This window comes from Planococcus citri, chromosome 2 (assembly GCF_950023065.1).
Source record: "Planococcus citri chromosome 2, ihPlaCitr1.1, whole genome shotgun sequence".
In the NCBI taxonomy this organism is placed as follows: Eukaryota; Metazoa; Arthropoda; class Insecta; order Hemiptera; family Pseudococcidae; genus Planococcus; species Planococcus citri.
Genome location: NC_088678.1, coordinates 55,568,151 through 55,592,987, shown reverse-complemented (window position 1 = coordinate 55,592,987; position 24,837 = coordinate 55,568,151). Strand labels below are relative to the sequence as shown.

Sequence of the window (24,837 nt, the reverse complement as noted above, 5' to 3'; positions counted from 1 at the left end):
AAGCTTGAATAAATCGGTTTTCATCGTGATTAAATTTACAAATTGAATAATGGATAAAAAAATTTAAGTTTTATTGATGAATCGTAGCAGTAAAAAAAAAATCATCGGAAGAATCGTCATTTTAATGCCACCTGATTTTATTAGACCTTTGAAAGCTTGAAAAAATTTATCTACTCATCTTTGAAATTTTTTTGTATCAAAGTGGACTTTTAGTTACCAAATCTGACTTATAAGAACTTGAAATAAAATGACCTAATAAATTGCTGAGAGGCTCGACAGGTGAACCTGACGACCTTGAGAGGCCAGACAGGGTCAATGGCCTTGAAAAGCCAGACAGGAAGACAGCAGGGGACCTTGAGAAGGCACGCAGACAACCTCAAAAAGTCAGTCAGACGGGCCAATACCTAACCTTAAGAGATGATACAGACAGGTCAATGACCTTAAGAGGTTATCCAGGGAGACAGACAATCTTGAGAAGCCAAACAGACGGGTCAATGATCTTTAAAATGCCATACAGGAATACAGGGGACCTTGGGAATCCAGACAGGCACGCAGACAACCTCAAAAGGCCAGACAGACGGGTCAATGACCTTAATACGTCGTACAGACAGGTCAATGACCTTAATACGTCGTACAGACAGGTCAATGACCTTATGAGGGCGGACAGGTAGACGGCCTTGGGAAGCCAGACAGGCACAGAGACAACCTCAAGAAGTTGGACAGGCGGGTCAATGACCTTATAGGAGGTCAGATAAGCTGACAGATGACCTTGAGAAGCCAGACAGGCTTGCAGACAACTTCAAGAGGCCAAACAGACGGGTCAATGACTTCTAATTGTTAGTAAATTACCTGTAATTTTTGTCAAAGTACCGGTGCTGATGATTTTGACATGGACGTTTTTCCAACATTTTTGAGACACTGACTCTCATGAGTGCCAGAGTTTTGAAAACGAGAAAAAAAACAAAAAAAAAACCTGCAGGATTCTTTATGTGGGATATTTCAATTTCATGATTGACGATAGAGGTTCAAGTAAAAAACATTATTATAGACTTTCTTCATCTCCGTTTTTTTGATAAATAGAATGGGTGTCCTCAAGAAGCATTTTCTAACTACATATGTAGCATAGAATATGACCCCTGTAAACCCTAAATTCATTGGAAAAAGACTTGTTTATTTTCAGAAGCAATGAATTTCATTCAAAAAGTACATATTACAAATTATTACAAAATTAACCTATGAGCGACCATATTTTTGAATTCATTTCATATGAAAATAGTATTTGTCTCTCCCTTCAACCAATAGTGGTATTCCAGAAATTTGAAATTTTTTTCTTGAAAAATATAGTTGGAAAAAATGAAAAAAATCTGCGAATTTTTCTAAACAATGCAAAAAAAAAATCTCAGAAAATGATCTCACCACCTTCTTATAATATCGACAATACTTACGTCAAAAATTCCTTATTCAGACATTTACCCACCAACTGATATCGAGTATTCGAGCAACATCATCATCCCGCCTTGAGTCATCTTGTTTTCTTATGCATGCTCCCCAAAAGTGTGTTTCCCCTTCTCTCGTGCGTCAATATTTTTCCAAATTCTCGTCAAAAACATGCCCACCTACAGCGGAAAAAATTTCCTCCATCGATACGCGTCTTTAACGCCAACGAGGCCAAATTTTTTTAGCAACGTGCGAATAGTTATTAATATCCTCGTACGAAAAAACTTCCTACTCAAAGAATCCCTGCGCAACCCCGACCCTTCGTTCGTAATAACTGGCACGGGCTCTTACACAATAAAAATACACACGTACTATTTTTCCTCTCGCCAATCAATACTCTGCCATGTAAAGTATATACTGCAGGAAAACTGTGTGTAGCTCATTTTACCATGTAAAAAACAAATTCTCACTAACGAACTCCCTCAATCCTTGCCATTTAAATCGTCCTTTATAACGTTTGAATTTGCCAACCACAAGGCGCCATTATTACGGAGCTATATTACACCATGTATTTCCAATCCGTTCACGTCGACTTTAATAATCAAACATCGTGGCTCTTCTTTTTATCTATCTTTCTATCTCTCTCACTCTCCATGGTGCCCTCACATCCCGTACCCTTTCATTCATACCGTGTATACGTATGTGTAGTTGTGTAATGTGTACTACGAACTACGAATACTCACACGCACGCACACACACAGACACACTTTCTGTTACAAACTTCCGCAATTACACGTTTTATTCTTATATAAATTTACGATATTATACGTAGAACGATATTATTGTAGTATACTATAACGAAATGTTCATTTCTTTATCCCTTTCATGTAGAAGAGCTTTTTTTGTGCGGCGCAATTCACAATTATTCACACTGTTATGGGTTTTAGTTCATTTTCACGTGTACGTATGGGAGATATAGACAGTAAAGCGTAGTTTTGCTGTTTTACGTGTACGTACGTACTTGTGCTGGTATTGTACTTACTTGTGTCTATGGTATGTGTTTACTGTTTATGTATGTGAATGTATTATTTTGTACGTTCTGCGAGTATACCTTGTCATACCTTTACCTACCTTCTCTAGGTAGGTATGTACTTAGTTAACGTTGCGATAGTAAATTTGACGATTGTAATTCATCGTATCTCTATGTAACCGCACATACCCAACTTTACACCTTCCGTGTACCTATAAGCTGCGCTTATAACCATAATAATGTCGTAGTCGTTTGCAACAATCAAGGGTATATACGACGTTTCATATAATCGAATTGTGTCTGGTGAAAAAAATTATGATTTATTTTATGTACCAACCTATGTATGTAATTACGTACGAGGTGGCGAATTTCGTGCTTATTGTGTGTATCTCCGACGTATTACTAGATGGATTCTCTTTCCCTTGTCCTTTCTGGATCCATTTGATGGAGCATTATAACTTTTGAAACAGCAGTGATGGAGAATGCTGGAAATGTTTTCATTTTGGTTAAATTATTGCATTTCAGCATGGATATTCAATATGTGGTATAATTCTTGGTTGGGACGAGTCGTTGGCACCAAAAAAGCTCCAATGAGTGAGCTTTTAACAGGAGCATGTTTTTCAGGGCTCGTGCTCGGTTACTTTTCCAAGTAACTAAAATTCTAAATTTATTAGAAGTACCTTTCGATTACTTTTGTCACATTTTGGTTATTAAAGGTAAGTATACTTTTTTGAAGATTTTTTTCAGAAATTCAATTTTTCCCAATCCTCCTAAAGTCTTGCTTTGTAATTGTGACCAACTGCCTGAAAGCCTTGATTTCTTGCCAAAATTGTGAACGTCTCATTTTTTTGTCAACATTTCCCAATACGTTGCTTTTTTACTCAAAGTTGCAAAAAAATGTTCACTTTTTCGACAAAAATTTCAACTAAGCATCACTTTTTTCCGGTAATATTTCCAAAAAATTTCACAAAAATTCTTTCTTTTTACCAAATTGCTGAAAAAATCTTGCACTTTTTACCTAAAAATGCCAAAAAAGATGTTTGTTGCTAAAAATTGCTAAAAAAAAAAAAAAAAGGTGTAACTTTTTTCCAAAAATTAGATGAATTTTCTCTTAATTTATTTATTGTTCCCTAAATCTTGTTCAGGTTTAAAGCCACAACGCCGGATATCATTTAATAAATCTTTATTGTTTATTTTATTTTTTAAGAAAGCTCTGCTATTTGCTAAAATTTTTAAAGTTTTGTTTTTTTATTAGAAATTGTAAAATCTCTCTTTTTCTGGTCAGAAATTATTGCCAAATTGTCCTGCTCAATTAGGTACCAAAAAGTCGTGAAATAGTGTCACCTTTTTTTAAATAAAAATTTGAAAAAAAATAAGCATGATTTTTTCGCAATTACGGTTGCCAAAAAGTACTTTTTATTATGTTTCATAATGAAATGTTCTGGCTATTTTACGATTTTTCCCCGCCATTTAGATATTTTGCTCACGTCTGTGACTATTTTGATTTTTTTTTTGGTTATTTAAATTACTTTTTTAAAGAAAAACTCGGGTACGAACACTCGCTTGGTTAAAAGTTTCTAAAAATTATCGTTTTTTCGCAAAAAAAATTCCAAAACGTCTCGATTCTGTTTTAAAAATATTGCACAAAAATTTTGATTTCTTTTTCCAAAAATTGCAATAAAATATCACTTGTTTTACCTGTAATTCGCAAAAGTCTTGACTAAAATTGTCAAAGTCCTGTTTTTTTGCTAAAAACTGTCAAAAATTTTCGCTTTTTCCAAAATTAACAAATAAATAATTATTTTTATTTTTTTTCAGCAAAATTGCTTTTAAACCATTTGTTTGGTCAAAGTTTTGTTTTCTGCCAATAATAGCAGAAAATCGCTCGTTTTGTCTAAATGGTCAAAAAGTCCCGTTTTTTCCCAAAAACTGCTAAAAACCGTCATTGTTACCAGAAAATTTTGAAATTTCATTTTTTCCAATAATTATCCAAAAATTATTTTTCTGAAACTGTCAAGAAGCCCTTCTTTTTGGTAAAATTGTAAAAGTCTCGCTTTTCTCCAAAAAATACTTTTTTGGGGGGCGGGGTGGAAGAGCCTTGCAAACTTTTTTCAGTTTCTTACGATTTTTAGTGTGCGTAGCACACTATTGGTTTCGCTTTGAGAAATGAAATTTTATTGGAACTGAATGTTCTCTTAAGCTATCCAACCGTTTTTTGTACCTATTGGACACCATTTGAGAATCATTAAGGCGGAGGGAATAGATTAATTTTCATTCAATTCGGATGGGTAATTGCTGAGTAATTGCAATTTTAGTTCATTATTTTAATGCATTAAATCCTAAAAAAGGGAAAAGGGGACTTGTAGAACACCTGCCGCTCATTGTACCCTGCTATACCCCCAGCCTTATCCTTTCATCATTTTATAAACAGCTGCGTTGCATTGTACCCTGTTACACCCCCAGTCTGTCAGCTGTGTATTTCAAGTGGGAGTGGCTTGGTGGGGTGTTTACCAAACAAATATATTATTTTAATGCCGTAACCCTCGTAGTGAAGTGGTGGCTGAGTGGATAGGGCATGTAGGTAGGAATAGGAAATTTAGGGACCCACGTTCGAATCCCCGTGAGGTAAGTAGGTAGGTGACAGATTTTTCATAGGAAAATCGGATAGGTAAACGCTTTGGAGTTTACTACCTACGTAGTACATGATAATGGGGCAAAAATAATGCTGAAATTGAGTTATGAATTATGATATCATTTGCTAACTAAAAATTCATTTCATTAATTTTCTGTCTACCTATAGCCATAAGTATAGTAAGAATTACCTTGACATGAATAATTTTCAACTTTTTACCTACTTATAATTTAAAAATTACTTCAAAATGAGTAATTAAACTAATTTTTGTACAATTGAAACATGAAATTTTTATTATCATGATTTAGTAAAAATTATTAAAACAAAATGATTTTTACCATTGGTACCTATAGCAAAATTTATTAAAATGATAATTTTTACTAAATGATTACAGTAAAAATTATTAAATGGGATCTGGTACTTAATTGTGCTAAATACCAGTATTTAGTTAAATTTTTTTGTAAAAATTACCCATATTTTTTTTCGTGTAATTTAGAGGCAATTCAAATTCTTAACATATTTTATAAGATTTAATTCTTAATTTAGAATAAAAAGCAAGTTCTGAAAGTTGGTTTGAAAATTTATAAATTTGAAGACAATGGAAATTCTAAAAAAAATAGTATGAAAATTTGTATTTAGAGACGCTGAGAATTCCAAAAATTGATTAAAAGTTCTGTAAGTTGCAGATAATGTGAACTTGAAAATTATATAAAATAAGTATTGTAATATTTATGAAGAAGATGAGAATTCTGAAAAATTGGAGGCAATGTAAATTCCAAAAATTGAGTAAACTTTTTACAATTTGTGAACAATATGAACTTGAAAATTGAATTTGAAATTTTTTAATTTAAAGACAATAAGAATTCTGAAAAATTATTCAAAATTTGACTATTTAGAGGCAATGTGAATTCTAAAAATTGATTGCAAATTTCCTAACTCAGCAGCAATGCAAAATTCTGAAAATTTATTGAAAACTTTATGAAATTGTAGCGATGGGGAATTCGGGAAATTGATTTGAAATTTTGTAAATTTTAAAACAATGCAAACTATGAAAAACAACTAGAAATTTCTTAATTTAGAAGCAATACTTTCAAAAATTCTCATCACTGTGACATGGTTGATTCACTTATGCACTACCTAGATGTAATAACGGTTATAGCTGTAGAAAAGGCAGCTAGCTACGCACACTTTGCAGCTAAGCTTTGCTTAGCTGTCTAGTTTAAAGTTTATTTGGTAATTTGATTATTATATTGTTTTTCAATCGAATTCTTATTTCTTTGTGATTTATCGGTTACCACCGTCATCTTTACTAATGCTAATGCTGCAAACTGTTGAATAGAGATGACGTTTCGCAATCACTTGAGAAGGAGTACCTTTCAACGAGTCTTTTTCAAAATTGTTCGCAGCTTTCTGAGAATCATTTCATCTATTTTAAAAAAATAATGCTAAAATTCATATTTAATATGAAACCGATTCAATACGAAGTTTTTTCAAAACTAATTAAATTTAGAACACGACTAATATTTTCCTGAGAAGATGAAATTATTATTTCACACCAGAATCCTTGAAATTTCAAAAACATGACATAAATCCGATGCTCGATATGATTTATTTCTTCTCTCTTACCTGATTTACAGAATTCGCCGACGTCATTTCTCAATTACCCTATATTTGAAGCTGTGGGAAAAACAAGGGAGGTTAAAGCATTTGACGGGTTGTCTGGCGACTTGACAGATTTTTAAAAAATATTCAATCATTAGTTTACTACGTTGTATTAAGCTGCAGCTACGTATAATATTATATTGAAAAATCGAGCTTAGGAAAAAAAAAATTATTTACAGCGGTATTCGAAAATCGGTATTTACGTAAAAATAAGTGCTCACGTTTGCTCGTTACTCGCTAGTGGCAAATTCGCTATGCGGAAGGAGGTTCTCACGATGATGGTGTTGGCGGACATAAATCACGATACGAGCCAGGCGTAAAGTTGTTTCGACAGTTTGGAATATTTTTCTTAAAACGCGCTAATACATACGACGAAGTATTAAAAAGCGATCCCAGTTTGTAAAGGAAAATTTGTACGTATATCTCTATACTCGTATGATACAATGTTATACGAGATGAAAACGAATGAGGAACCAATGGTAGATATAAACCCAAAAATCTAATAAGGTGTGAAATTTTAAGTACCCCTTGGGTCAATGAATCGGAAATAATAAATGAATTTGAATTTCTTTTATCTTTATACATATACGAGCTCCATATGATAATGTAATCGGCTCTTCGAGCGAGTAGATTGGTGGAATACGATAATAGGTCGCCGATGACACGACGATATCGAGATAATGTTACGTAAATTAGGAAAATTTTCGGAGTTAAAATTTTCATTTTGGTACGAAACACGACGAACGTGTTAATTAAACGTTAAGGTCGATTCTTGTTGAGAATATAAAATGTCATCGCTGTGTAGGTACCATTGCTCGAATACCACGTACAATTCTATATTACCAGAGAGTTTAAGCGGTTGAGTGGATTAAAGACAAAAAAAAAAAAAAAAAGAAAAGAAAGAGAAATAAAAGAGAAAGAAAAAAACGCAACGTTGGGTCTCTGTGTGTATTTTTAGAAAGATGACGTTTAGAAGAGAAGATGCATTAAAATAAGCTATAGGAGAAATTAGGGTTCGAAATTTCTCTGTACGTGTACAATGTACATGTTGTACTTACAATAGATACCTTCGTAATGGTACCTATCTTCTTGCATACGTTGCATATTGAAAAGCACCTCGAAATTTACTCTCAGCGTTATTGTTCTTCGTGGTAGCCGGAAATTACAACTGTGTTCCGCGTGCTCTCGTCTTAATGCTCGAAAATTTAATTAGTAGCGCTTTTTTATGGCTTTGTATCGTTTATGGTAATTTTATTCTAGATAAACGTTCGAAAAAAAAACGCTCAAATGGGTATCGTCGTTCATCGGATGTTAGTTTGATGTTTCCTCTTCCAAAGGGCTTTCTTTATCTTTTTTTTTTGGATTGGAGCCGTGTTTAGGTCGGAATCGGATGCTGTTTTGGCGGGTGTTGTGGGGAGAGGGGGAGGTGTGTTTTGAATGTGTTTTACATACGTACATTACAATGATGTAATCAAATAAAGGAGGAGGCGTACCTACGACGACGTACGTACAGAGATACGAATTGTTTGGAAATTTTGACGTAGGTCTAGGTACTTAGTATGTACTTACGTTTCAAAGTACTTTATTTACCATTCTTGTAGCGGCGCCAGAATCGTGATAATTGAATTTAAAAAAATAAAGAAAGAGGTAAATGTTTTCCAAGACTCGAATTATCATTTTTTAAATCTTCAACTCGAATGCTCGTGGTTTGAAGAATGACCTGTTCTGAAATTTTCCATCATTATTTGACATTTTTCCGTTTCATATATCATCGTGTCTCCTGTCGAGTTGATTTTTTAATAACCGATCGTAAAATTGGTTAAATTTCACAGGGATGAAATTTTTCCATTTTTATGGCCAAGTTTTATCGAAAGCTGTCGTACGAACTGGTTTTCAAATTTACGAACTAGTTTAATCGAGTAAAATTGGTCGTAAAAACTTCAACAGATAGACGAGGCATCAAAAAAAAATGTTATCGGGTAATTTGTGGTTTTTTAAATGAGATTCGTATCGTCAAATTTAGAGCAAAAGCGTGGCAAATTGATATGTGAAGTTGATTAAATAATGGGTTATTGACCTGATTCCGGAGAAATAGAAAAGGAAAGAATTTGCGAAAAAATACGAAAAAATGAAATTTTTAGAATATTCTCATAATTTTTGTCTGGGCGGTTTCTTCGGCTTCATTTCATAAATGTTTCCCTTTATCTAGGTATTTCAATTTGAAATTATTTTGTGAACTCTGTTCAATTTCGGATTTGAAATTTGAAAATACTTGCCTCAAAATGTAATTCAAGTTACGGATGTGTTTGTTAAAATTCTTGAAAGATGTGTAAGTAAGTAGTGCCCTGATATTTGTATATTTGCAGGTTAGGTAACTTCTAGAAAACCGGTTATTTCTCGTATATGAGTCTTATTTGCATTTGCAGATTCTTATCGGAATATCAAAAAAAAAAAAAAAATGTGAAGCCAATTAAGCTTGATTTTTGAAATGATACGTTGGATGTATAGCAATCTCGATTTCAAAGAAAAAAATTGTACTCGTGGATTTTTTTTACTTGATTGAGAACAATGTTTTTTTTTGTGTTGGTGAAAATTGGCGAATTTTCTTTATTGCACAGTGGAAAATGGATGGTGTGGATTATTGCTTCCTTCCCTTATACCTTTATATTGGTTGTTTTTAAAACTAAATTTCACTTCTACTTCTCAATTTTAGTACCCAATGTAAAAGTTTTGATTTTGTAATCTATAAGTAGTTTTTTTGGGCGGAGGGGGGGGGGTTACCATGTTGAAGGGCACTGATGAGAGTTTTGATCAAAAAAAGGTTTCAAGATTCCATTTTGAAAATTTTTTGTCAAGTATAAAAAAAAGATGAAAAAGTGTTTCACTATAGCTGTAATTTTTTTCAAATTTTTTAATACTGGTTATAAACTTTTGTACCTATACTTATCAATCATCACGAATATGTGTAGTCAAGTTTTCGTCTTGAAAGTTCAATTCAAGCTTTTCAAAATTTAATTGTTGAGATATTCGTGTAAATTTTTGAAGATTTTCGTTCTCTCATTTTGATGGATTTTTCGGGATCATTCTAAAAAGAGAACCTCTCAGTCACCAATTTTGATCGTGTTTTTATATTTTTTGTTTTTGATTTCTTGACCAGATGATGAGGGCTCAAAAAATGTGAACTGCTCGTACGAAAAATTGAGGTTGAGGGTCAGGGAGGGGGGTTAGAATTGTTCTAAACAGTCTATCAAGTGACATGAATCGGTGAAGAAATTCAATGACCATTATTATTCCGGAAACCATTTTTTTGGCCGCATTTAAACTGCCAATTTTGAAATACATAATTGGAAATAATATTTTGGGTACCCATTTTTTTTTTTTTTTTTTTTTTTTTAATGTGGAAATGTGTGAGTATGGGCAGCTACAACTTCAGGAATCTTCTTACCGGATGTTACATATTTCAACTACGTACTTGTTTTGAGGGCCAATTTCAACGTGAGTGATCTTTCAAAATGAAAAAAAAAATTCTGTGAGGCCTCAGATTGTGCGATTGGACTGGCACAACTCTGGGGTTCTTTTTTCTGAGACACATCGTTTTGAGCACCAGTTTTGACATGAGTAAAAAAAAGTGTATTTTTGATCCAAATTTCCAACATGAAAAAATTGCTTAAAATCTCGAAATGTGCGATTGAGTAGCTAAGCTACTACTCAAGGAATTTTTCTTTGTTCTTTCTAGGGCACGTTTCAACTACCAACATGGTTTGTGTACCTCTTTCAGCTTTAGTTTCGAAAATCTTCTTGATAGGCCTCATTCTATGTAGTTATTCAATGCAAGAATGGCATTTTTTTTCTGCGAATGTTTTTTAAAAAAAACTGCAAATAGTTTTTATTTTATAGCCAATTTTTTTATTTCAAATTTTAGTTCTTCAATCAGGCAACAAGAAGCCACTGAAATATGTTTTATTCAAAGCCATTATCACATAATTGCCCATTTAGTATGTAGTTACATTCAAGTACATACGATGAAGATGATGTTTTTTCAATTCGATCCTACTCACACATCTTCCAACATACTCGATGAAAAATATTCGCAATTGCTTCATACCGCCATCGATTACGTTAATCAGACAATATTGCCAATATCGAAGTGGCTATTTCGTTATAATTGCATACTATTTCTTAAATAATGCACAACCCAATCTGGTAAAACAAAATGAAAAATATCTTCGCCTCGCCGGAACAATATACTCATACTCTTACGAACACGCGCTCGTGGCGCTCAACCAAGGCCCAATACCGAAGCAAAAAAAAAAGCGCGGGAAATCCGACCAAGAGTACTAATTACATTCATCAAAAAATGCGAAAAAAAAAATCAAATCGTATGAATGATTCTTCCAGTCATTTGGCCGCTATTCAACGTCGTAATATTTCAACAAGGACAGAGCAGAGACGACGTCGGGCGTCGTTGTAAAATAAACATAGTCACCGCGGCCACGCCATCGCCATCTTCACCGCACCACTTCGGCTTCGCCATCCGGTCAGCAACCAACGGGCGTGATTTTTATTCTTGCGGAAAACCCATCTAGCACGCTGGCGCTTGAATCATGATCATAAGCTCATATTTTCCGATGATTTTCCCTTTTAAAAATTGTAATGATTTAATTTTTCTTTCAGCTCGTTATACACGAGTGAAAATTTCCATTCAAAAATTTCGATTTGGATTACGTCATTTATTTTTTTTAACGGAATGACCTCTTTTCTTGTGATGCGTCAACTCATCATCGTCCATCGCATGTGTCCGACGACTCTGACGACGATGAATTTCGTACGTGAATGATCTCATCGCTGTGAAATGAGTTACTTACATGTCGCGTTCCCTAAAACGGTATTTTAATTGCATTTTCCTATTCGGAATTGTGCGATGGTGACGTTATCGTTGATCCACATTGTGTACTGAGTACACTACACTGATAACAGGAACTTCGACCATATTACAGTATAGGTAGATTACTCATTATGACCAACGAACAGAACACGTGGAATGTACATCTGGTGTGAACATTTTTCTATAGAGCCATAACGCTGGTGAAGAAAGCTTTAACCAATGAATCATTTCTACCATTTTTTAAATTCACCAGCCATATTTTGGAAATTTCATACGTAAAAACTATCCAAATATTCGAAAAATATAAATAGTTCTGAGCCAGCAGAAAACGATTTTGGAAAATTTCTGTGCTAATATTGATTTGAGCAGTTTTTATGGCATATTTTTTGAAAATGTGGAATTCTGGCAATAAGCCGGAGGCTTCAGAATGACTCAATACCAGCTCCAATATACTCAGCAGGTTGAAATTGGAGGGTAAAATAAATTTTTGAATTTTCCAACTTCATTGTGTAAAGTTTCGTGAAAAATTATACTTTTAAAAATTTTCCGGAGACTTCAGAATAGCTCTAAACCGTTCGAAACCATTTCCTATCTTATCAGTATCCACCAAATTCAAGTTTTCTTGGTCAAGTTCGTAAAATTTTGATTTTTTCATCATTTTTTACCCTTCGATTTTCAAAAATTCATCAAAAATGGAGGTAGAGTCTCTTCTGTCAGGAAAGTTTCAAGTCATGGATATGTTCTTTCGAAAATTTTCCCATTTTACTATATAATATGTATTTGAGAAGGATTTTATTCTGTTAGTGTTCTCACAATTTCAACCTGAGTGAAATTTCATTTTTTTAGATTGAATCATAGTTCGGATGCTGTTCATTCATCTTTCGAACGAAAATAACTCGTGAAAAGATCCGTTGTTCTGTTTGACGACGGAAACGCATCAGAGAGGGTGAAAAAAGAATCATGTGAGAAGAAGCCACGGTACTTTGAAATAATTTGCCGAGCGGTAAATTAGAAAAATATTTACTCAAACGACTGACGACGACGTCGGTGTAATTAACTTTGTTGCTGACGATGAGTATAATATACCTTGTGTATTATACGCAGCGGCGTATACTGCATAATATGGTGAATTAGGTTGGGTTCTTTCTTATTCTATACTCGTATATTGTAGCGTTAATGAACGTCGTAGGTTAGAGGCTTCAATCGTTCCAAATTTTTTTACATCATTTTTTGGCAGCTCGTAGAAGAATGATTAGAGAAGATTGTAGGTGCACATGAGAGCTTCATCTGAATACGTAAAACCGGAACAGAATGGAATAAGTGGTTGTGATGGAATTCCTTTCCGTCACATTTAGATTAAACGTAAACATTTCGTTATTAAATGGCGTTTTGGTTTCGTTGTCATTTGGCATTGCGTGGCGCTGTTGGCGCAAATATTACTTATCTAACGAATGAAGTAAGGAAAGAAAAAAAAGAACCGACAACACCTTGAACGTTGGTATATATTTTTTTGATCGGTTAGAGGTGTAGAAGTGGTGATATAACGTTACACGAAACACACAAACATACCTCCTATAAGTTTATGTACATCTATGGAAGAAACCAGACGGATTCTTTTTTCCTGTTGTAATCATTCTTTGGTAGAATGAAGTTTAATCAGGTGGAAATGGACGAGTGACATATAGTGTGTAATTTTATTTCACGTTCGACTCGACTTCGACATATCTCTATGCCGATGTAGTATACAGAGACGAAGCTGCGAATCGAATATGTCATCGAAAAAAAAAATAGGTATTTTCAAACGATCCGATCGTCCGTCATGTATTAGACTCTTTGAACTTGTACGTGCCAATTCAGCTCGAAATTACAGCATACGACATACGATTGCGAGTTGCGACAAGCGACAAACACGACAGGTGACCAAATTGTCTATGAATTTCATCCGGCCGTCATCTCATCTTCATCGTGCACATGTGGTTGTAAAATTTGGCGCCGCCGCCGCGCTTCGTCGGTGCTCCTTTTGAGACAGATTTAAATTTATCATTGGCTCGATGCCATTTGTGATGATACAACATACAGCTTCGTTCGCAGGTCTAACTGCAATCTCAGCGTTGTTCATCTTTGTTGTCAGTTTTTGCTTCTGCAGCTGGAGGTGTACTGCCTCTAGTAGAGTGGTCTGTGACTACTGACTAGACCAAGAGAGAATTCTCATAGTTCGAGTAAATCAGGGTATTTGGCTCAGTGCATGAAAATCTGTCTTAACCCTTTCGGCTACGAGACAAACTGGCGGATAAAATTCGAAGTGCTTTAAACTGAGTAAGGCCGGTTGCTACCTAGAACTCAAAATTTGCTGGAAATCGCACATTCAGAAAGTATTCATGTCACAAATGGCAATAAACCTTAAATTGACTATTTTTCGATTTATGACACCGAATAGCATTATAAATCAATATCAAGCCTTCTGAGGCATCTGATATTTCAAGATGAAATTATTGATAACAAGCATTTTTAATAATAGAAAAAAAGATGAGCTAAAATAAAATAAGTTTGTGTAAAAAAAGAAATTTTCGAAGAAAAACAAGGCATGCGACTTCAGATGGTTATTCAAACTGCAAATGTTTGAAGGTGTTTGCTTGTGGGAGGATTAAAATTGATGGAAAAATCTTTGTGTTATAGAGAGCATTTTTCAAAATTTTGAAAACTCATGTCACAATTCAACGCTAATTTTCAATGAAATTCTGAAAAATATGTATCATTTTCATGTTCTGACACATACATCTCTCTTGAGATAATTTGCTTGGGTGAGTAAGTTGCCTCAGGAGATGAGTGGGTAAACTTTTGCAAGCATTTGAATTTTATGATGAATATTGTGTCATAAAGACTGCGCTCAATCAATTCATTATCTGTAAGATGACTTCTAACAAGTAATTCCAGTAATTCCACAACCTGACGTACGTATTTTATTTTTATTATCTCCTTATGACAAACAGATTGAGGGCTGTATTATGACACAGTATCTATCATAAAATGCAAATGCTCGCAAAAGTTCACCTAGTCATCTTCTGAGGTAACTTACTCACCCAAGCAAATCACCTCAACAGAGATGTATGTGTCAGAAAATGAAAATGATGTCATACTTTTCAGGTTGAATTGTGACACAAGTTTTCAAAATTTCAAAAAATGCTCTCTATAACACAAAGCTTTTTCCATCAATTTTAATTCTCCCACAAGCAAACACCTTCAAACATTTGCAGTTTGAATAACCATCTGAAGTCGCATGCCTTGTTTTTCTTCAAAAATTTCTTTTTTTACACAAACTTATTTTATTTTAGCTCATCTTTTTTTCCATTTTTAAAAATGCTTGTTATCAATATTTTCATCTTGTAATATCAGATGCCTCAGAAGGCTTGATTTTGATCTATAATGCTATTCGGTGTCATAAATCGAAAAATAGTCAACTTAAGGTTTATTGCCATTTGTGACATGAATACTTTCTGAATGTGCGATTTCCAGCAAATTTTGAGTTCTAGGCAGCAACCGGCCTTACTCAGTTTAAAGCACTTCGAATTTTATCCGTCAGTTTGTCTCATAGCCGAAAGGGTTAATTCGTACTTATGTATTTCTACTATTGCGAATTTGCAGTTGAAATCAGAATCAGGTAAAAACCATTGGAATGTCTGGCATATACCTAGGTAATCTCGAACGTCTGCTGTAAAATTATCATATTTCCGTTCGAGTTTGTATGACTAAGGGTTTTATCAAATATAATATTGATGATTGGTTGGAAGTTGTTCGACAATGGTCATTGTTTCCAAGAAGAATTTTATTCTTAACTATTTCTTTTCTATTCACTAAAAAAAAAATCATTGGATTAGGTATACGAGTATAAGGGCTCATGTTACAATTTTCACTTATCTTTAGATAAATTTTTGTCTCATGTCTGAGAATGCAATAGCATTGTTTATGTAGGCGGTCGTAAGAATTTGATGAATATTTAATTTGGATAGAGTAGTGCCTCATTTCGAAGAATTTTGTCTGTAATTTTCCTCTTTTAATCGTTTTATCGCAGACAATTGGATTTTATCTGTTGATAAAAACGGATCAAATCTTTAGTCGAAACAAGGAGATGAATTATGGTCTTGAATCAGTGTATAGATTGTGGAGATCTTCTCATGCTTACTTGAGAATGTAACAGAATGGGAGATGGGTGGCAAATTAACCCTTCCACTATCATCCACCTTGAAAATTTTAATTTTAATTTTTAATATTTTGTGGTGAAAATAGAATTTTACAAATTCAAGTACATTTGATGATTTTCATTTTTTTCACCTCAATCCCCCACAACCTGATAATTTTCTTATTACCCGCTCCTAAATATGATAAAACAAAGGAGGGGAGAAAGGTGGGTGAAAGTTTGTTATCATTACAGAATATGTGTGCAAATATGAAAAATTATTTGCTGAAATTGTTGGAAATTTTGAGAACATACATATATACCTTGTTGGAGATATTGTAAAGTGTTGGAATTTGCATTTCATTCTGAATTATTATGAAGAATTGAATAAATTGTTGTAAAGTTGGTTTAAAATGTAGAAAATTAAGAAAAAGTCTCTAAAATTCATTAAAATATTGGAACAATTAATCTCACGAGTATAGAAGTCATTAAATTTTTTTTGGGAAAAATGATCTGAAATTTTTCTGTTGAAATATTACCAATAATGTTCAAATGTAGGTAACTAAATGACATGAAAATCGAGCAATATTCGGAAAAAATTCAGTATAAATCGTCAAAGTAGAAAAAAATTCTATCAAGTTTGTTATTTTATATTTTGATATACTAAATCAAGTGTTTCAAAAACTAGGAAAAAATTGCGATGAATTCTTGATTTTATTTCAGCCGTTCAAAAACTTTGAAAAAATGATCAATGAAATTTTGACTCTTGGAGTTGCACAGCAGTTGACTTACAATTAGTTTGGTATCAAGTTTGACTTTTGAAAACTTGAAAAAAACATTAATGTGCTGAATTTCCAAAATCACTTCATACTCTCAAATGATTTTCTGACATTTCGTTAAACTTTCAAAAACTTGAAAAATCCTACATGTTGAGTTCCTAAAATTATAATCGAATTTTTGGAGAGAGGGGGGTTGGAAAAAATCTTGTACAGTTCCTACGATGGAAATTCCAAGTTGAAAACATATCCTTGAGTTGAATCTTTCCTTGCAGAGGCGACTTTACCCTCATTTTTTTTAATTTTTCAATTTTATTTTCAACTTGCATGTCAATTTTGGCTCAATTTTTTCAAAAGACAAAATTGTTACATCCTTTTTCACAACTTTGATGATTGATCAACTCTAAAGCACATTTAGGTAAATTTCTACGAATTTTGGGAATTTTTCTCAATTTTGAACTTTTACCGACTTTGCCGTGAAACGGAAAAGTAAGGTATTGTATTTGTCATGATGGTTGAGGATTTGGGTGGGGGTGGTTTTTCTTGACGTTTTGGAGTGTGCTGATCACGATAAGACGTATGGCGCAAAACGAGATAAGTTTATATATATATATATATGGACCTAAGTATCCTCGACGTCACCGTACATAAACAGTACCTTTTGGTCACCAGGCTTTTAAATGCCTCCGGAGGTGTATTTACTTCATATTCGTAACCAGCACAGTTATAATAGTGCTTATACTCTTTTCCCCACTTGATTTACATGCTTTAAGTTTATACAAAAAAAATTTACGAGAATGGTACCAATTTGCCTCCGATTATAAACTGATCTCTTCCGTGACCTTGTGTATTTAAAAAGATATTGACTATACCAAATTGTCACCTGCTGCCTTGCCTAATAGATTACAACTACGCTGGCTCCGAATACGAAAATATAACACAACTGGAAGCATTTAAAAAGCGGTGACCAAAAGGTACTGTTTATATGCGGTGACGTCGAGGGTATGTCAGTGTTGATGGAACAAAATTTTAAAAATCTGTATACAGTAGGTGTATACATGACCTATTCGTCACCGGACAAACTTTTCCCCTTTTACGTTTCAGGGGAAAACAAACCGTTTGGACTTGGTATACACAGGGAAACGTCTTCGTCACCGGCAAAACGCCTCCGTCACCGATTTCGGTGACGAAGAGAACGCGTGAGTATATAAAAGGTGACGTAGAGGTACCGTTTGCATATCTATATAGATATATTTATTTATTTATTTATATATAGGTATATCAATTTATGTATAAATTTGTGTCACGCTGAACTCAAAAGCTCCGAACTTTGAGTCGAAACTGATGATGGCAAAATATTGCTTTGATACTGAACTAGAGAAATTTTTAATTTGGTCGAAATCGATTCAGCCGTTTACGAGATATGAACGTTTAAGTGTGTTTCAACGTTATGGATAAGCAGAAATTTGTGTAAACCCTTATATCTCGCAAACGGCTCATCCCCAACAAACAGATGGGGTGGTTAGGGTGTGTAAGTTGCAGATTGGTGCGCCGGAGGTCGGGTGTTCGAATCCCGCGCGAGTCTAGAGGCGAAAATTTTTTGTTGATTTTTTTGTTGATTTTTTTGTCAATTTTTTTGTTAATTTTATCCGTCCAAAATTTTTTTGCCATAAAAAATCAAAATTTTTCAAAAATTTCTAGTGTAATTTTTGTTTCAACAAAAAACATCAAGTTTTTGGTAAATAGCCAGTAAATTTTTATAATTTTGTTTTTTTTTTTGGTGAATTAATAGTAATTTTTAGTAAATAAAATGATTAGTTATTTTTGGTGAATTACTCGTAATTACAGTTGGTCGAAAATTTTGGTAAATTGCTTGGGTAATTTTACCGACTTTGTTTTGTTTTGGTACATTATTGGCGTAATTTTTATTGGTAAATTGGTATTCCACTTGGTAAATTTTCGTAAATTGCTGGGGTTATTTTTGGTAAATTGGTAAAGTTTGGTAAATTGGTAAAAACTTTTGGCAGTAAATTACTGGGATAATTTTAAAAAATTCGGTAAAAAATTGGTAAATTAGTGAGGTGAATGTTGGTAAATTGCTGGGGTAATTTTTGGTAAATTTGTAAATGTTGGTAAATTGGTAAATTTTGGTAAATTGGTAAATTTTGGTAAATTGATAAATTTTGGTAAATTGGTAAATTTCGGTAAATTGATAAATTTTGGTAAATTGGTGTAAATTTTGGTAAATTGGTAAATTTTGGTAAATTGATAAATTTTGGTAAATTGGTAAATTTTGGTAAATTGGTAAATTTTAGTAAATTGGTAAATTTTGGTAAATTGGTAAATTTTGGTTAATTGGTAAATTTTGGTAAATTGGTAAATTTTAGTAAATTGGTAAATTTTGGTAAATTGGTAAATTTCGGTAAATTGATAAATTTTGGTAAATTGGTGTAAATTTTGGTAAATTGGTAAATTTTGGTAAATTGATAAATTTTGGTAAATTGGTAAATTTTGGTAAATTGATAAATTTTGGTAAATTGGTGTAAATTTTGGTAAATTGGTAAATTTTGGTAAATTGATAAATTTTGGTAAATTGGGAAATTTTGGTAAATTGGTAAATTTTGGTAAATAGCTAAATTTCGGTAAATTGGTAAATTTTGGTAAATCCGTAAATTTTGGTAAATCTGTAAATTTTGGTAAATAGCTAAATTTTGGTAAATTGGTAAATTTCAGTATTTGTTTTGTAAATTACACGCCTCAAATTGTTTATAAAACCAATTGTTTAATTGTTTGTTTATTTTCCTGTATAACAGAGCAAAGTCGGTTAATCTTGCCTACTGCGCAAGATGTTTTTTTTGGTTGTTCAATGATTTCTATGCCTAGACAAGTTTGTCTGTAGGTCGCTTAAATAATTTCTGAATTATTTTTATAAAATATTTTAACATTACTTTGTAATTTTTGGAATTTTGAACGAGTTTCCATGGTTTCTTGTTAATTTTGAAAACTTTTTATGAAATCGACACAATTTTTTCATTTTTTTGGTACCTAGTACATATTTCAAAAAATTCTTGGAAATTTTACTGATATTTTGTAAGTGCCCATAGTTTTTGTAATATTGTACGAGTAAATTAAGTACAGTATAACATCGATATTTGAAATCAACTAACGTAATTTTTTTTTCTTGTTTCAGGTGAGTGCAAATTTTTGCCATAAAAACAATACTTACTCACATGCAATATGTTACTTCGGAGGAGAATAGGTAAGTTAGTCACTCTATGATTCATGTAAGAACCTCGTAAGCGGGTATTACCTACTCTAATTGATTGTCAACACTTGAGGTTGATCATCTCCCAGTTTTCAATTCACATCACACAATTTTTAGGTTGCATCTACGTATTGATGTTTGTCATTCGTCCTCCTCCAGTCCTCCTCCTTCTGCTCCTTCTCCTTCTTCTCCTCATCACTCTACATTATATATAACGTGAACATAAGCTCAAGCCTTTCAAGTATGTGCTTAGGTATTCGACCATTGCATTCGATGTAAATAATCAAAATAAACACACGTCGATATGACAACGTCGCTGGCGTCGTAACCCTAAAATTTTATCAACACATGTTGTTTTTGTTTACTCGACGCTCTCGTAAAATAAATGCGCGCGCAACTGTTTTATCAGTGAAACGGTTTAGTCAGTTTCTCGCTTCTAAATTCATTAATGAAACAAACTGTGTGTGTTTTACGCGATGAAGTTGAAATCATCTGTGTTTCGAGTGATGGATCTTGGTGTTTGAAGATCACTGTATAAAATAGGTATGTGTATTGCATGATTTGTTAGAAAATGTCAAGTTTTAAGGTACCTATCTTATCTGTTGAGACCTAGCTTTAGCTACCTACTTAAGGTACACTTATATTGTAACTTTTCATTATCCTAATCTCAACCTACTATCACAACAAAACGTATGCTTATGTAGGTGTGTAGGTTATAAAATAGACGATAAATCGAAAATACCCTTCGTGTACTTATACGTCAAGTTTGTGTTTGGATTCGACTTTCACTAGTTCCTGTGTATATCTCATTGTCGAGTGTGTTAGAATATCAAGAACACCGTGTAGTGTAGGTACTAGAGAGCTATAATAGACCCATCAGCTAAAAAGTCAACTTATCGGTAGGACGTAGGACAAAAGATACGGGGTCGTGTCGAATAAATAATACGAACTAATCAATATATATGTATATGGAGAAGAGAACTTGAACGTAATTCGGCCAAATTGTTGTACTTGTACATAATTGTCTGTTAAAAAACGGGGTCAATGGTATTAAAGGTTATGTAAGCTTAAACACGTCGTTCATAAAAACCCGATACGTGGACTATGCCCATTTGTTTTCTTCTTTTTTTATTCACTTCACTGAGAATAATTATGTTGACTTTGTAAGGGTTCGTTTTTTTTTTCAATATCGAGTCGACGACGACGTGTTTCCGGTTACGTATTTTGTTTTCACTAGAGAGAGAGACAGAAGAGTTTCACTTTCGATGCGACGATATAATATTCATTCAATAGTTCGTCTTTGTGCAATATCCATGTACGGTGAAAAAATTTCCAAATTAGTCACGAATTTAAAACGTGATGAGGTGTTTCTTCCTGTGACACTCGTGCGAAGTCATGTGATAATGTGTTACATGTGGTTCGACTTCGAGGTAGGTCTTAAAAAAATTGACTGATGACACTATACGTCAAAAAAGTATTTGTTTTTTTACCCAAATTTTTTATAATTTCTAGTTTATTGCCGAAGGGCTCATTTTTGTGAAAATTGCGTTTCTGTTTGTTTTTTTTTTCAAAATGATCATAAAGTCCAATTTCTACCTGGATTACTAAAAATTTTGGATTTTTGGCAAAATTTTCAGAGTTCCTGCTTTTTTGTCAAAATTGTCAGAAAGTCCCATTTTTGGCAAAATTGTAGCTGTCTGAAGAGTCCTATTTTTTCCGAAATTACCAATTGAAATTTCTGTCTTTTACCAGAGTTGTTGTCAAAAAGTCAGGTTTTCTGCTTAGACCGCTAATAAAAAGTTCTGTTTTTTTCATTTCTTCAATCAGACTTTATTGTATAAGTTTTCATTTTTTCTCATAATGAGTAACTTTGACTGCTTTATTTTTTAAACAATTTTTTCTAGTTTTCTTTGAGTAACATTTTGACCCTAAATATTGAAATCTGAATTCTGATCTATTTCTTTTTGTGAAAATTTTTCTTTAGTTTTTTCTTGATTTTTTTCTGTTTAAAGTTTTATAAAATGTTCCTCAAGTACATTAAATTTCTACTTTTTTTTATCGATATGACCGATAGATAGTTACTTTCATTCAATTTTTGGCAATAATTTCCCATACTTTTTGTAATAAGCTACATATTTCAAACAGGTACACTATCCAAAAATATGCTTCTTTTAGGTTTTTCTGCAGTCTTCTTCGCACGTACAGCGCTTGTTTGAAGAAATCTAACGAGCTGAAATTTCTCGTAAATGAACTTACGGATGCTTCATTTGAAAGGCTTTCGGAAAAATAATATTTTTTATACTTACCTTTTTCTTTTCTCTTTTCGAAAAACGCTCACAAATTCCGCATCTGACCATTTCAATTACGGTAGGTACAAATATGTTGAAAAAATAAATAAAATACGATGTATTATTCAAACTCTCTTAGAGTTTTCTTATCCAAAGCCTACCTACGCATATTCGCAAAAAATACCTAAAATGAATTCGCAGAGAAACTGGGATGTTTTTTTTTTCAAAGTACTTCCGGTATCAAAATAATAGTTTCATTTCGTATAATAAAATGTAGGTAGGTACATACAATTTGTTGTTGGAAACAATCCGAGCCTTTATTCCTTAGAGCATTAAATTCTTCTATTCGTTTATATCACTGACCCTTCAAGATGAGAAGAAATTTTAATGGAAACATTCAAACGATGAGACGAGTAAGTAATCTGGAATTATGAAAAGCTATCTGAGGCGGAAATCAATACACGTAGACGTAGTTATAGTATGAAACAGAATGCTAGCTATCAATCAACATTTTACCAACTCGACAGAGAGACCGGTATTATAAAATAACGTATTATGAGTACCCATCTACCTGTTTAAAAAGAAGAGAAAAATGAATGAGAATGGTAGCCTTTTTTTTATTCGAACCTTTAAAAAAAACATTCATTTAATGTGGCACCTGTTGCTTCGAAAATTTCGTGGGTTTGTGCTCGTAATTTTGCAGCCTTTTGTTTGATAATCGAAGAATATAAAGTAAACAAGTTCCTGCTGTTATGTCGAGTAGATTTTCATCTTTATTTTATTTTTTCCTGCGGATGTTGATTTAATACGAGATGTTTCAAAAAGATACCGCGTCTTCTTCTTAATTTGTCTTGATTGTAATCAAAGTTGACGACCTCATAGTTTCCAATTTTACGTGTAGGATTAGAATCGAATTTGATGAATGGAGGTGGAAGAAAAGGCAACGCTTTGAAATAGGTAGGGTACTAGACTTACCTACGTATTTACTTGAAGCACGATTTTCTCGTAAATGAAATCTGCCAAAAGTAATTCATGATTTACCTAGAACTACCTACCTCTAGCTCTCATTTCATCAATTTTTTTTTTCAATTTCGTTTATAGCAATGCGGCTGAGTAAAAAATAGATGGCAAAATTCGCAGTCGTATTCAACTGTCTAACGGTAAATTGTACTATAATTTCTATGCTGTGTGCTCGAGTATATGGGTACTATATTTCACCGTTGCGAATAATTCGGTTAATATCTCTCAACGACCTTCATCGAAAATGAACCGTCATTCGTAACATTAACGGATGAGTTGGCCGTACAACTGGATACCCAGATCAGCTGTGTGTATGTGATCAGACATTTATAATATTCACTATATGAAGTCGAATGGCCAGAGGTGATCGTTAACGCTAATGTACACCTTTCCTATACACCACAGATAGATACCAGATACTAAATAGTAGATGGATTCTGTAGACGAAGAAACACGATGAACGGGACGACTGGCGAGATACATAATACATATATAAAACGCAAAAATAATATGATCTCGTAGAGTTAAAACGCCACCAGTGGAGGAGGAAGACCGAGAGAGGCAAAGGCAAAAGCAGAGGTAAACAGAACTCCATGTTTCGAACAGTGGTACGCAATATCGAATGAATAATACCACCTTATTAACTTTCGATAACGAAGCTGAACTGAACCAAACGTAACCACAGCTTAGCCACACCAGCTCCGTAGCAAGTTTTACTTGAGAGAAGTCTATCTACTTATACCGCCATCATAACCCACAGTCACAGCTCTCCTCTTGCTGTAGAACCCCCTGTGGCAAAATGTAAACAACCAAACACCAGGGTACCTAGACATATACCTTTTACCAGAGAGAAAAATAAAAGTATGTTGGTCTGACGAACTTATTTTGGATACGTCTTCTTGAGATAAACTTACCGCCATATTTGAATTGTGGCGGACCCATATAGCTTGACGAAATGATGAGTTTTAAAGAGGTACAATGGTACATACTATAAGCCGATTCTTTGTCCGCTTATTTCAGTATTCCATGACATTTTTGGTTTCATTGACAGTATTGATGAAATGTACGAAAAAAGGTTTCAAAAAGTTACAAATTCCGTTTTACTCTAGCCAGTTTTTTGGGGTAAACATGTCTCTAAATGTCGCCAAACCAAAATTATCCCAACTTTGAGAATTTTTATCACGAAACATCATACGTTCCAAAATTTTATTGAAGAAAGAAAGGGGGAGGGAGGGGGAGTAGACTTACTTTTATATTTTTCAACATTCAAAAGAACGAAGAAAATGGAAAAAAAGCTGTATTCTCAAAAAAGGAATTTTCAATGCTTGACTGAAAAATACAATAAGTTAAGAGTTCTTGACAATTTTGGTACAAAAGCAAGAGAAAGGCAAGAAAAGCAGGGCTGTTCAACAACTTGGAATCTTGGGAGCGGAGGATTCAAAATTGATATTGTTTCCAAAATGTCCTAAAAATTGATTATCAGGAACTTTTCTTGACTCATGAGCTTAATTATACATAGAATTTAAGCGCACATTGTGATTCAAGTCCTTTCTTCCTTAAAATTAAGGCATGCATAAAGTTGTCTGACTAACCATCGTATAAACCTCAAAAAATTTTAAGATTCCCAAAATTAAAATTTTGAGGTAGACTACCTATTTTTTTTAAAAA

The 24,837-nt window shown here is 33.4% G+C and overlaps 1 protein-coding gene across 8 annotated transcripts in view; it reads left to right on the top strand.

Annotated features, from left to right (window-relative positions):
• The window catches only part of LOC135836552 (dual 3',5'-cyclic-AMP and -GMP phosphodiesterase 11-like), a 136,244-nt gene that overhangs the window by 85,943 nt on the left and 25,464 nt on the right, over positions 1-24,837 (top strand). The window contains exon 1 of one of the 8 annotated variants that reach the window (XM_065351452.1): positions 19,787-19,855. The exons of 6 other annotated variants lie outside the window; for them this stretch is intronic. In XM_065351452.1, coding sequence (XP_065207524.1) covers positions 19,834-19,855 — 22 coding nt within the window. In that variant the 5' untranslated portion in view covers positions 19,787-19,833. Of the gene's footprint in view, positions 1-19,786; positions 19,856-20,293; positions 20,405-24,837 lie in introns of those variants that run through there. One more of the 8 variants, XM_065351455.1, reaches the window with a different exon arrangement.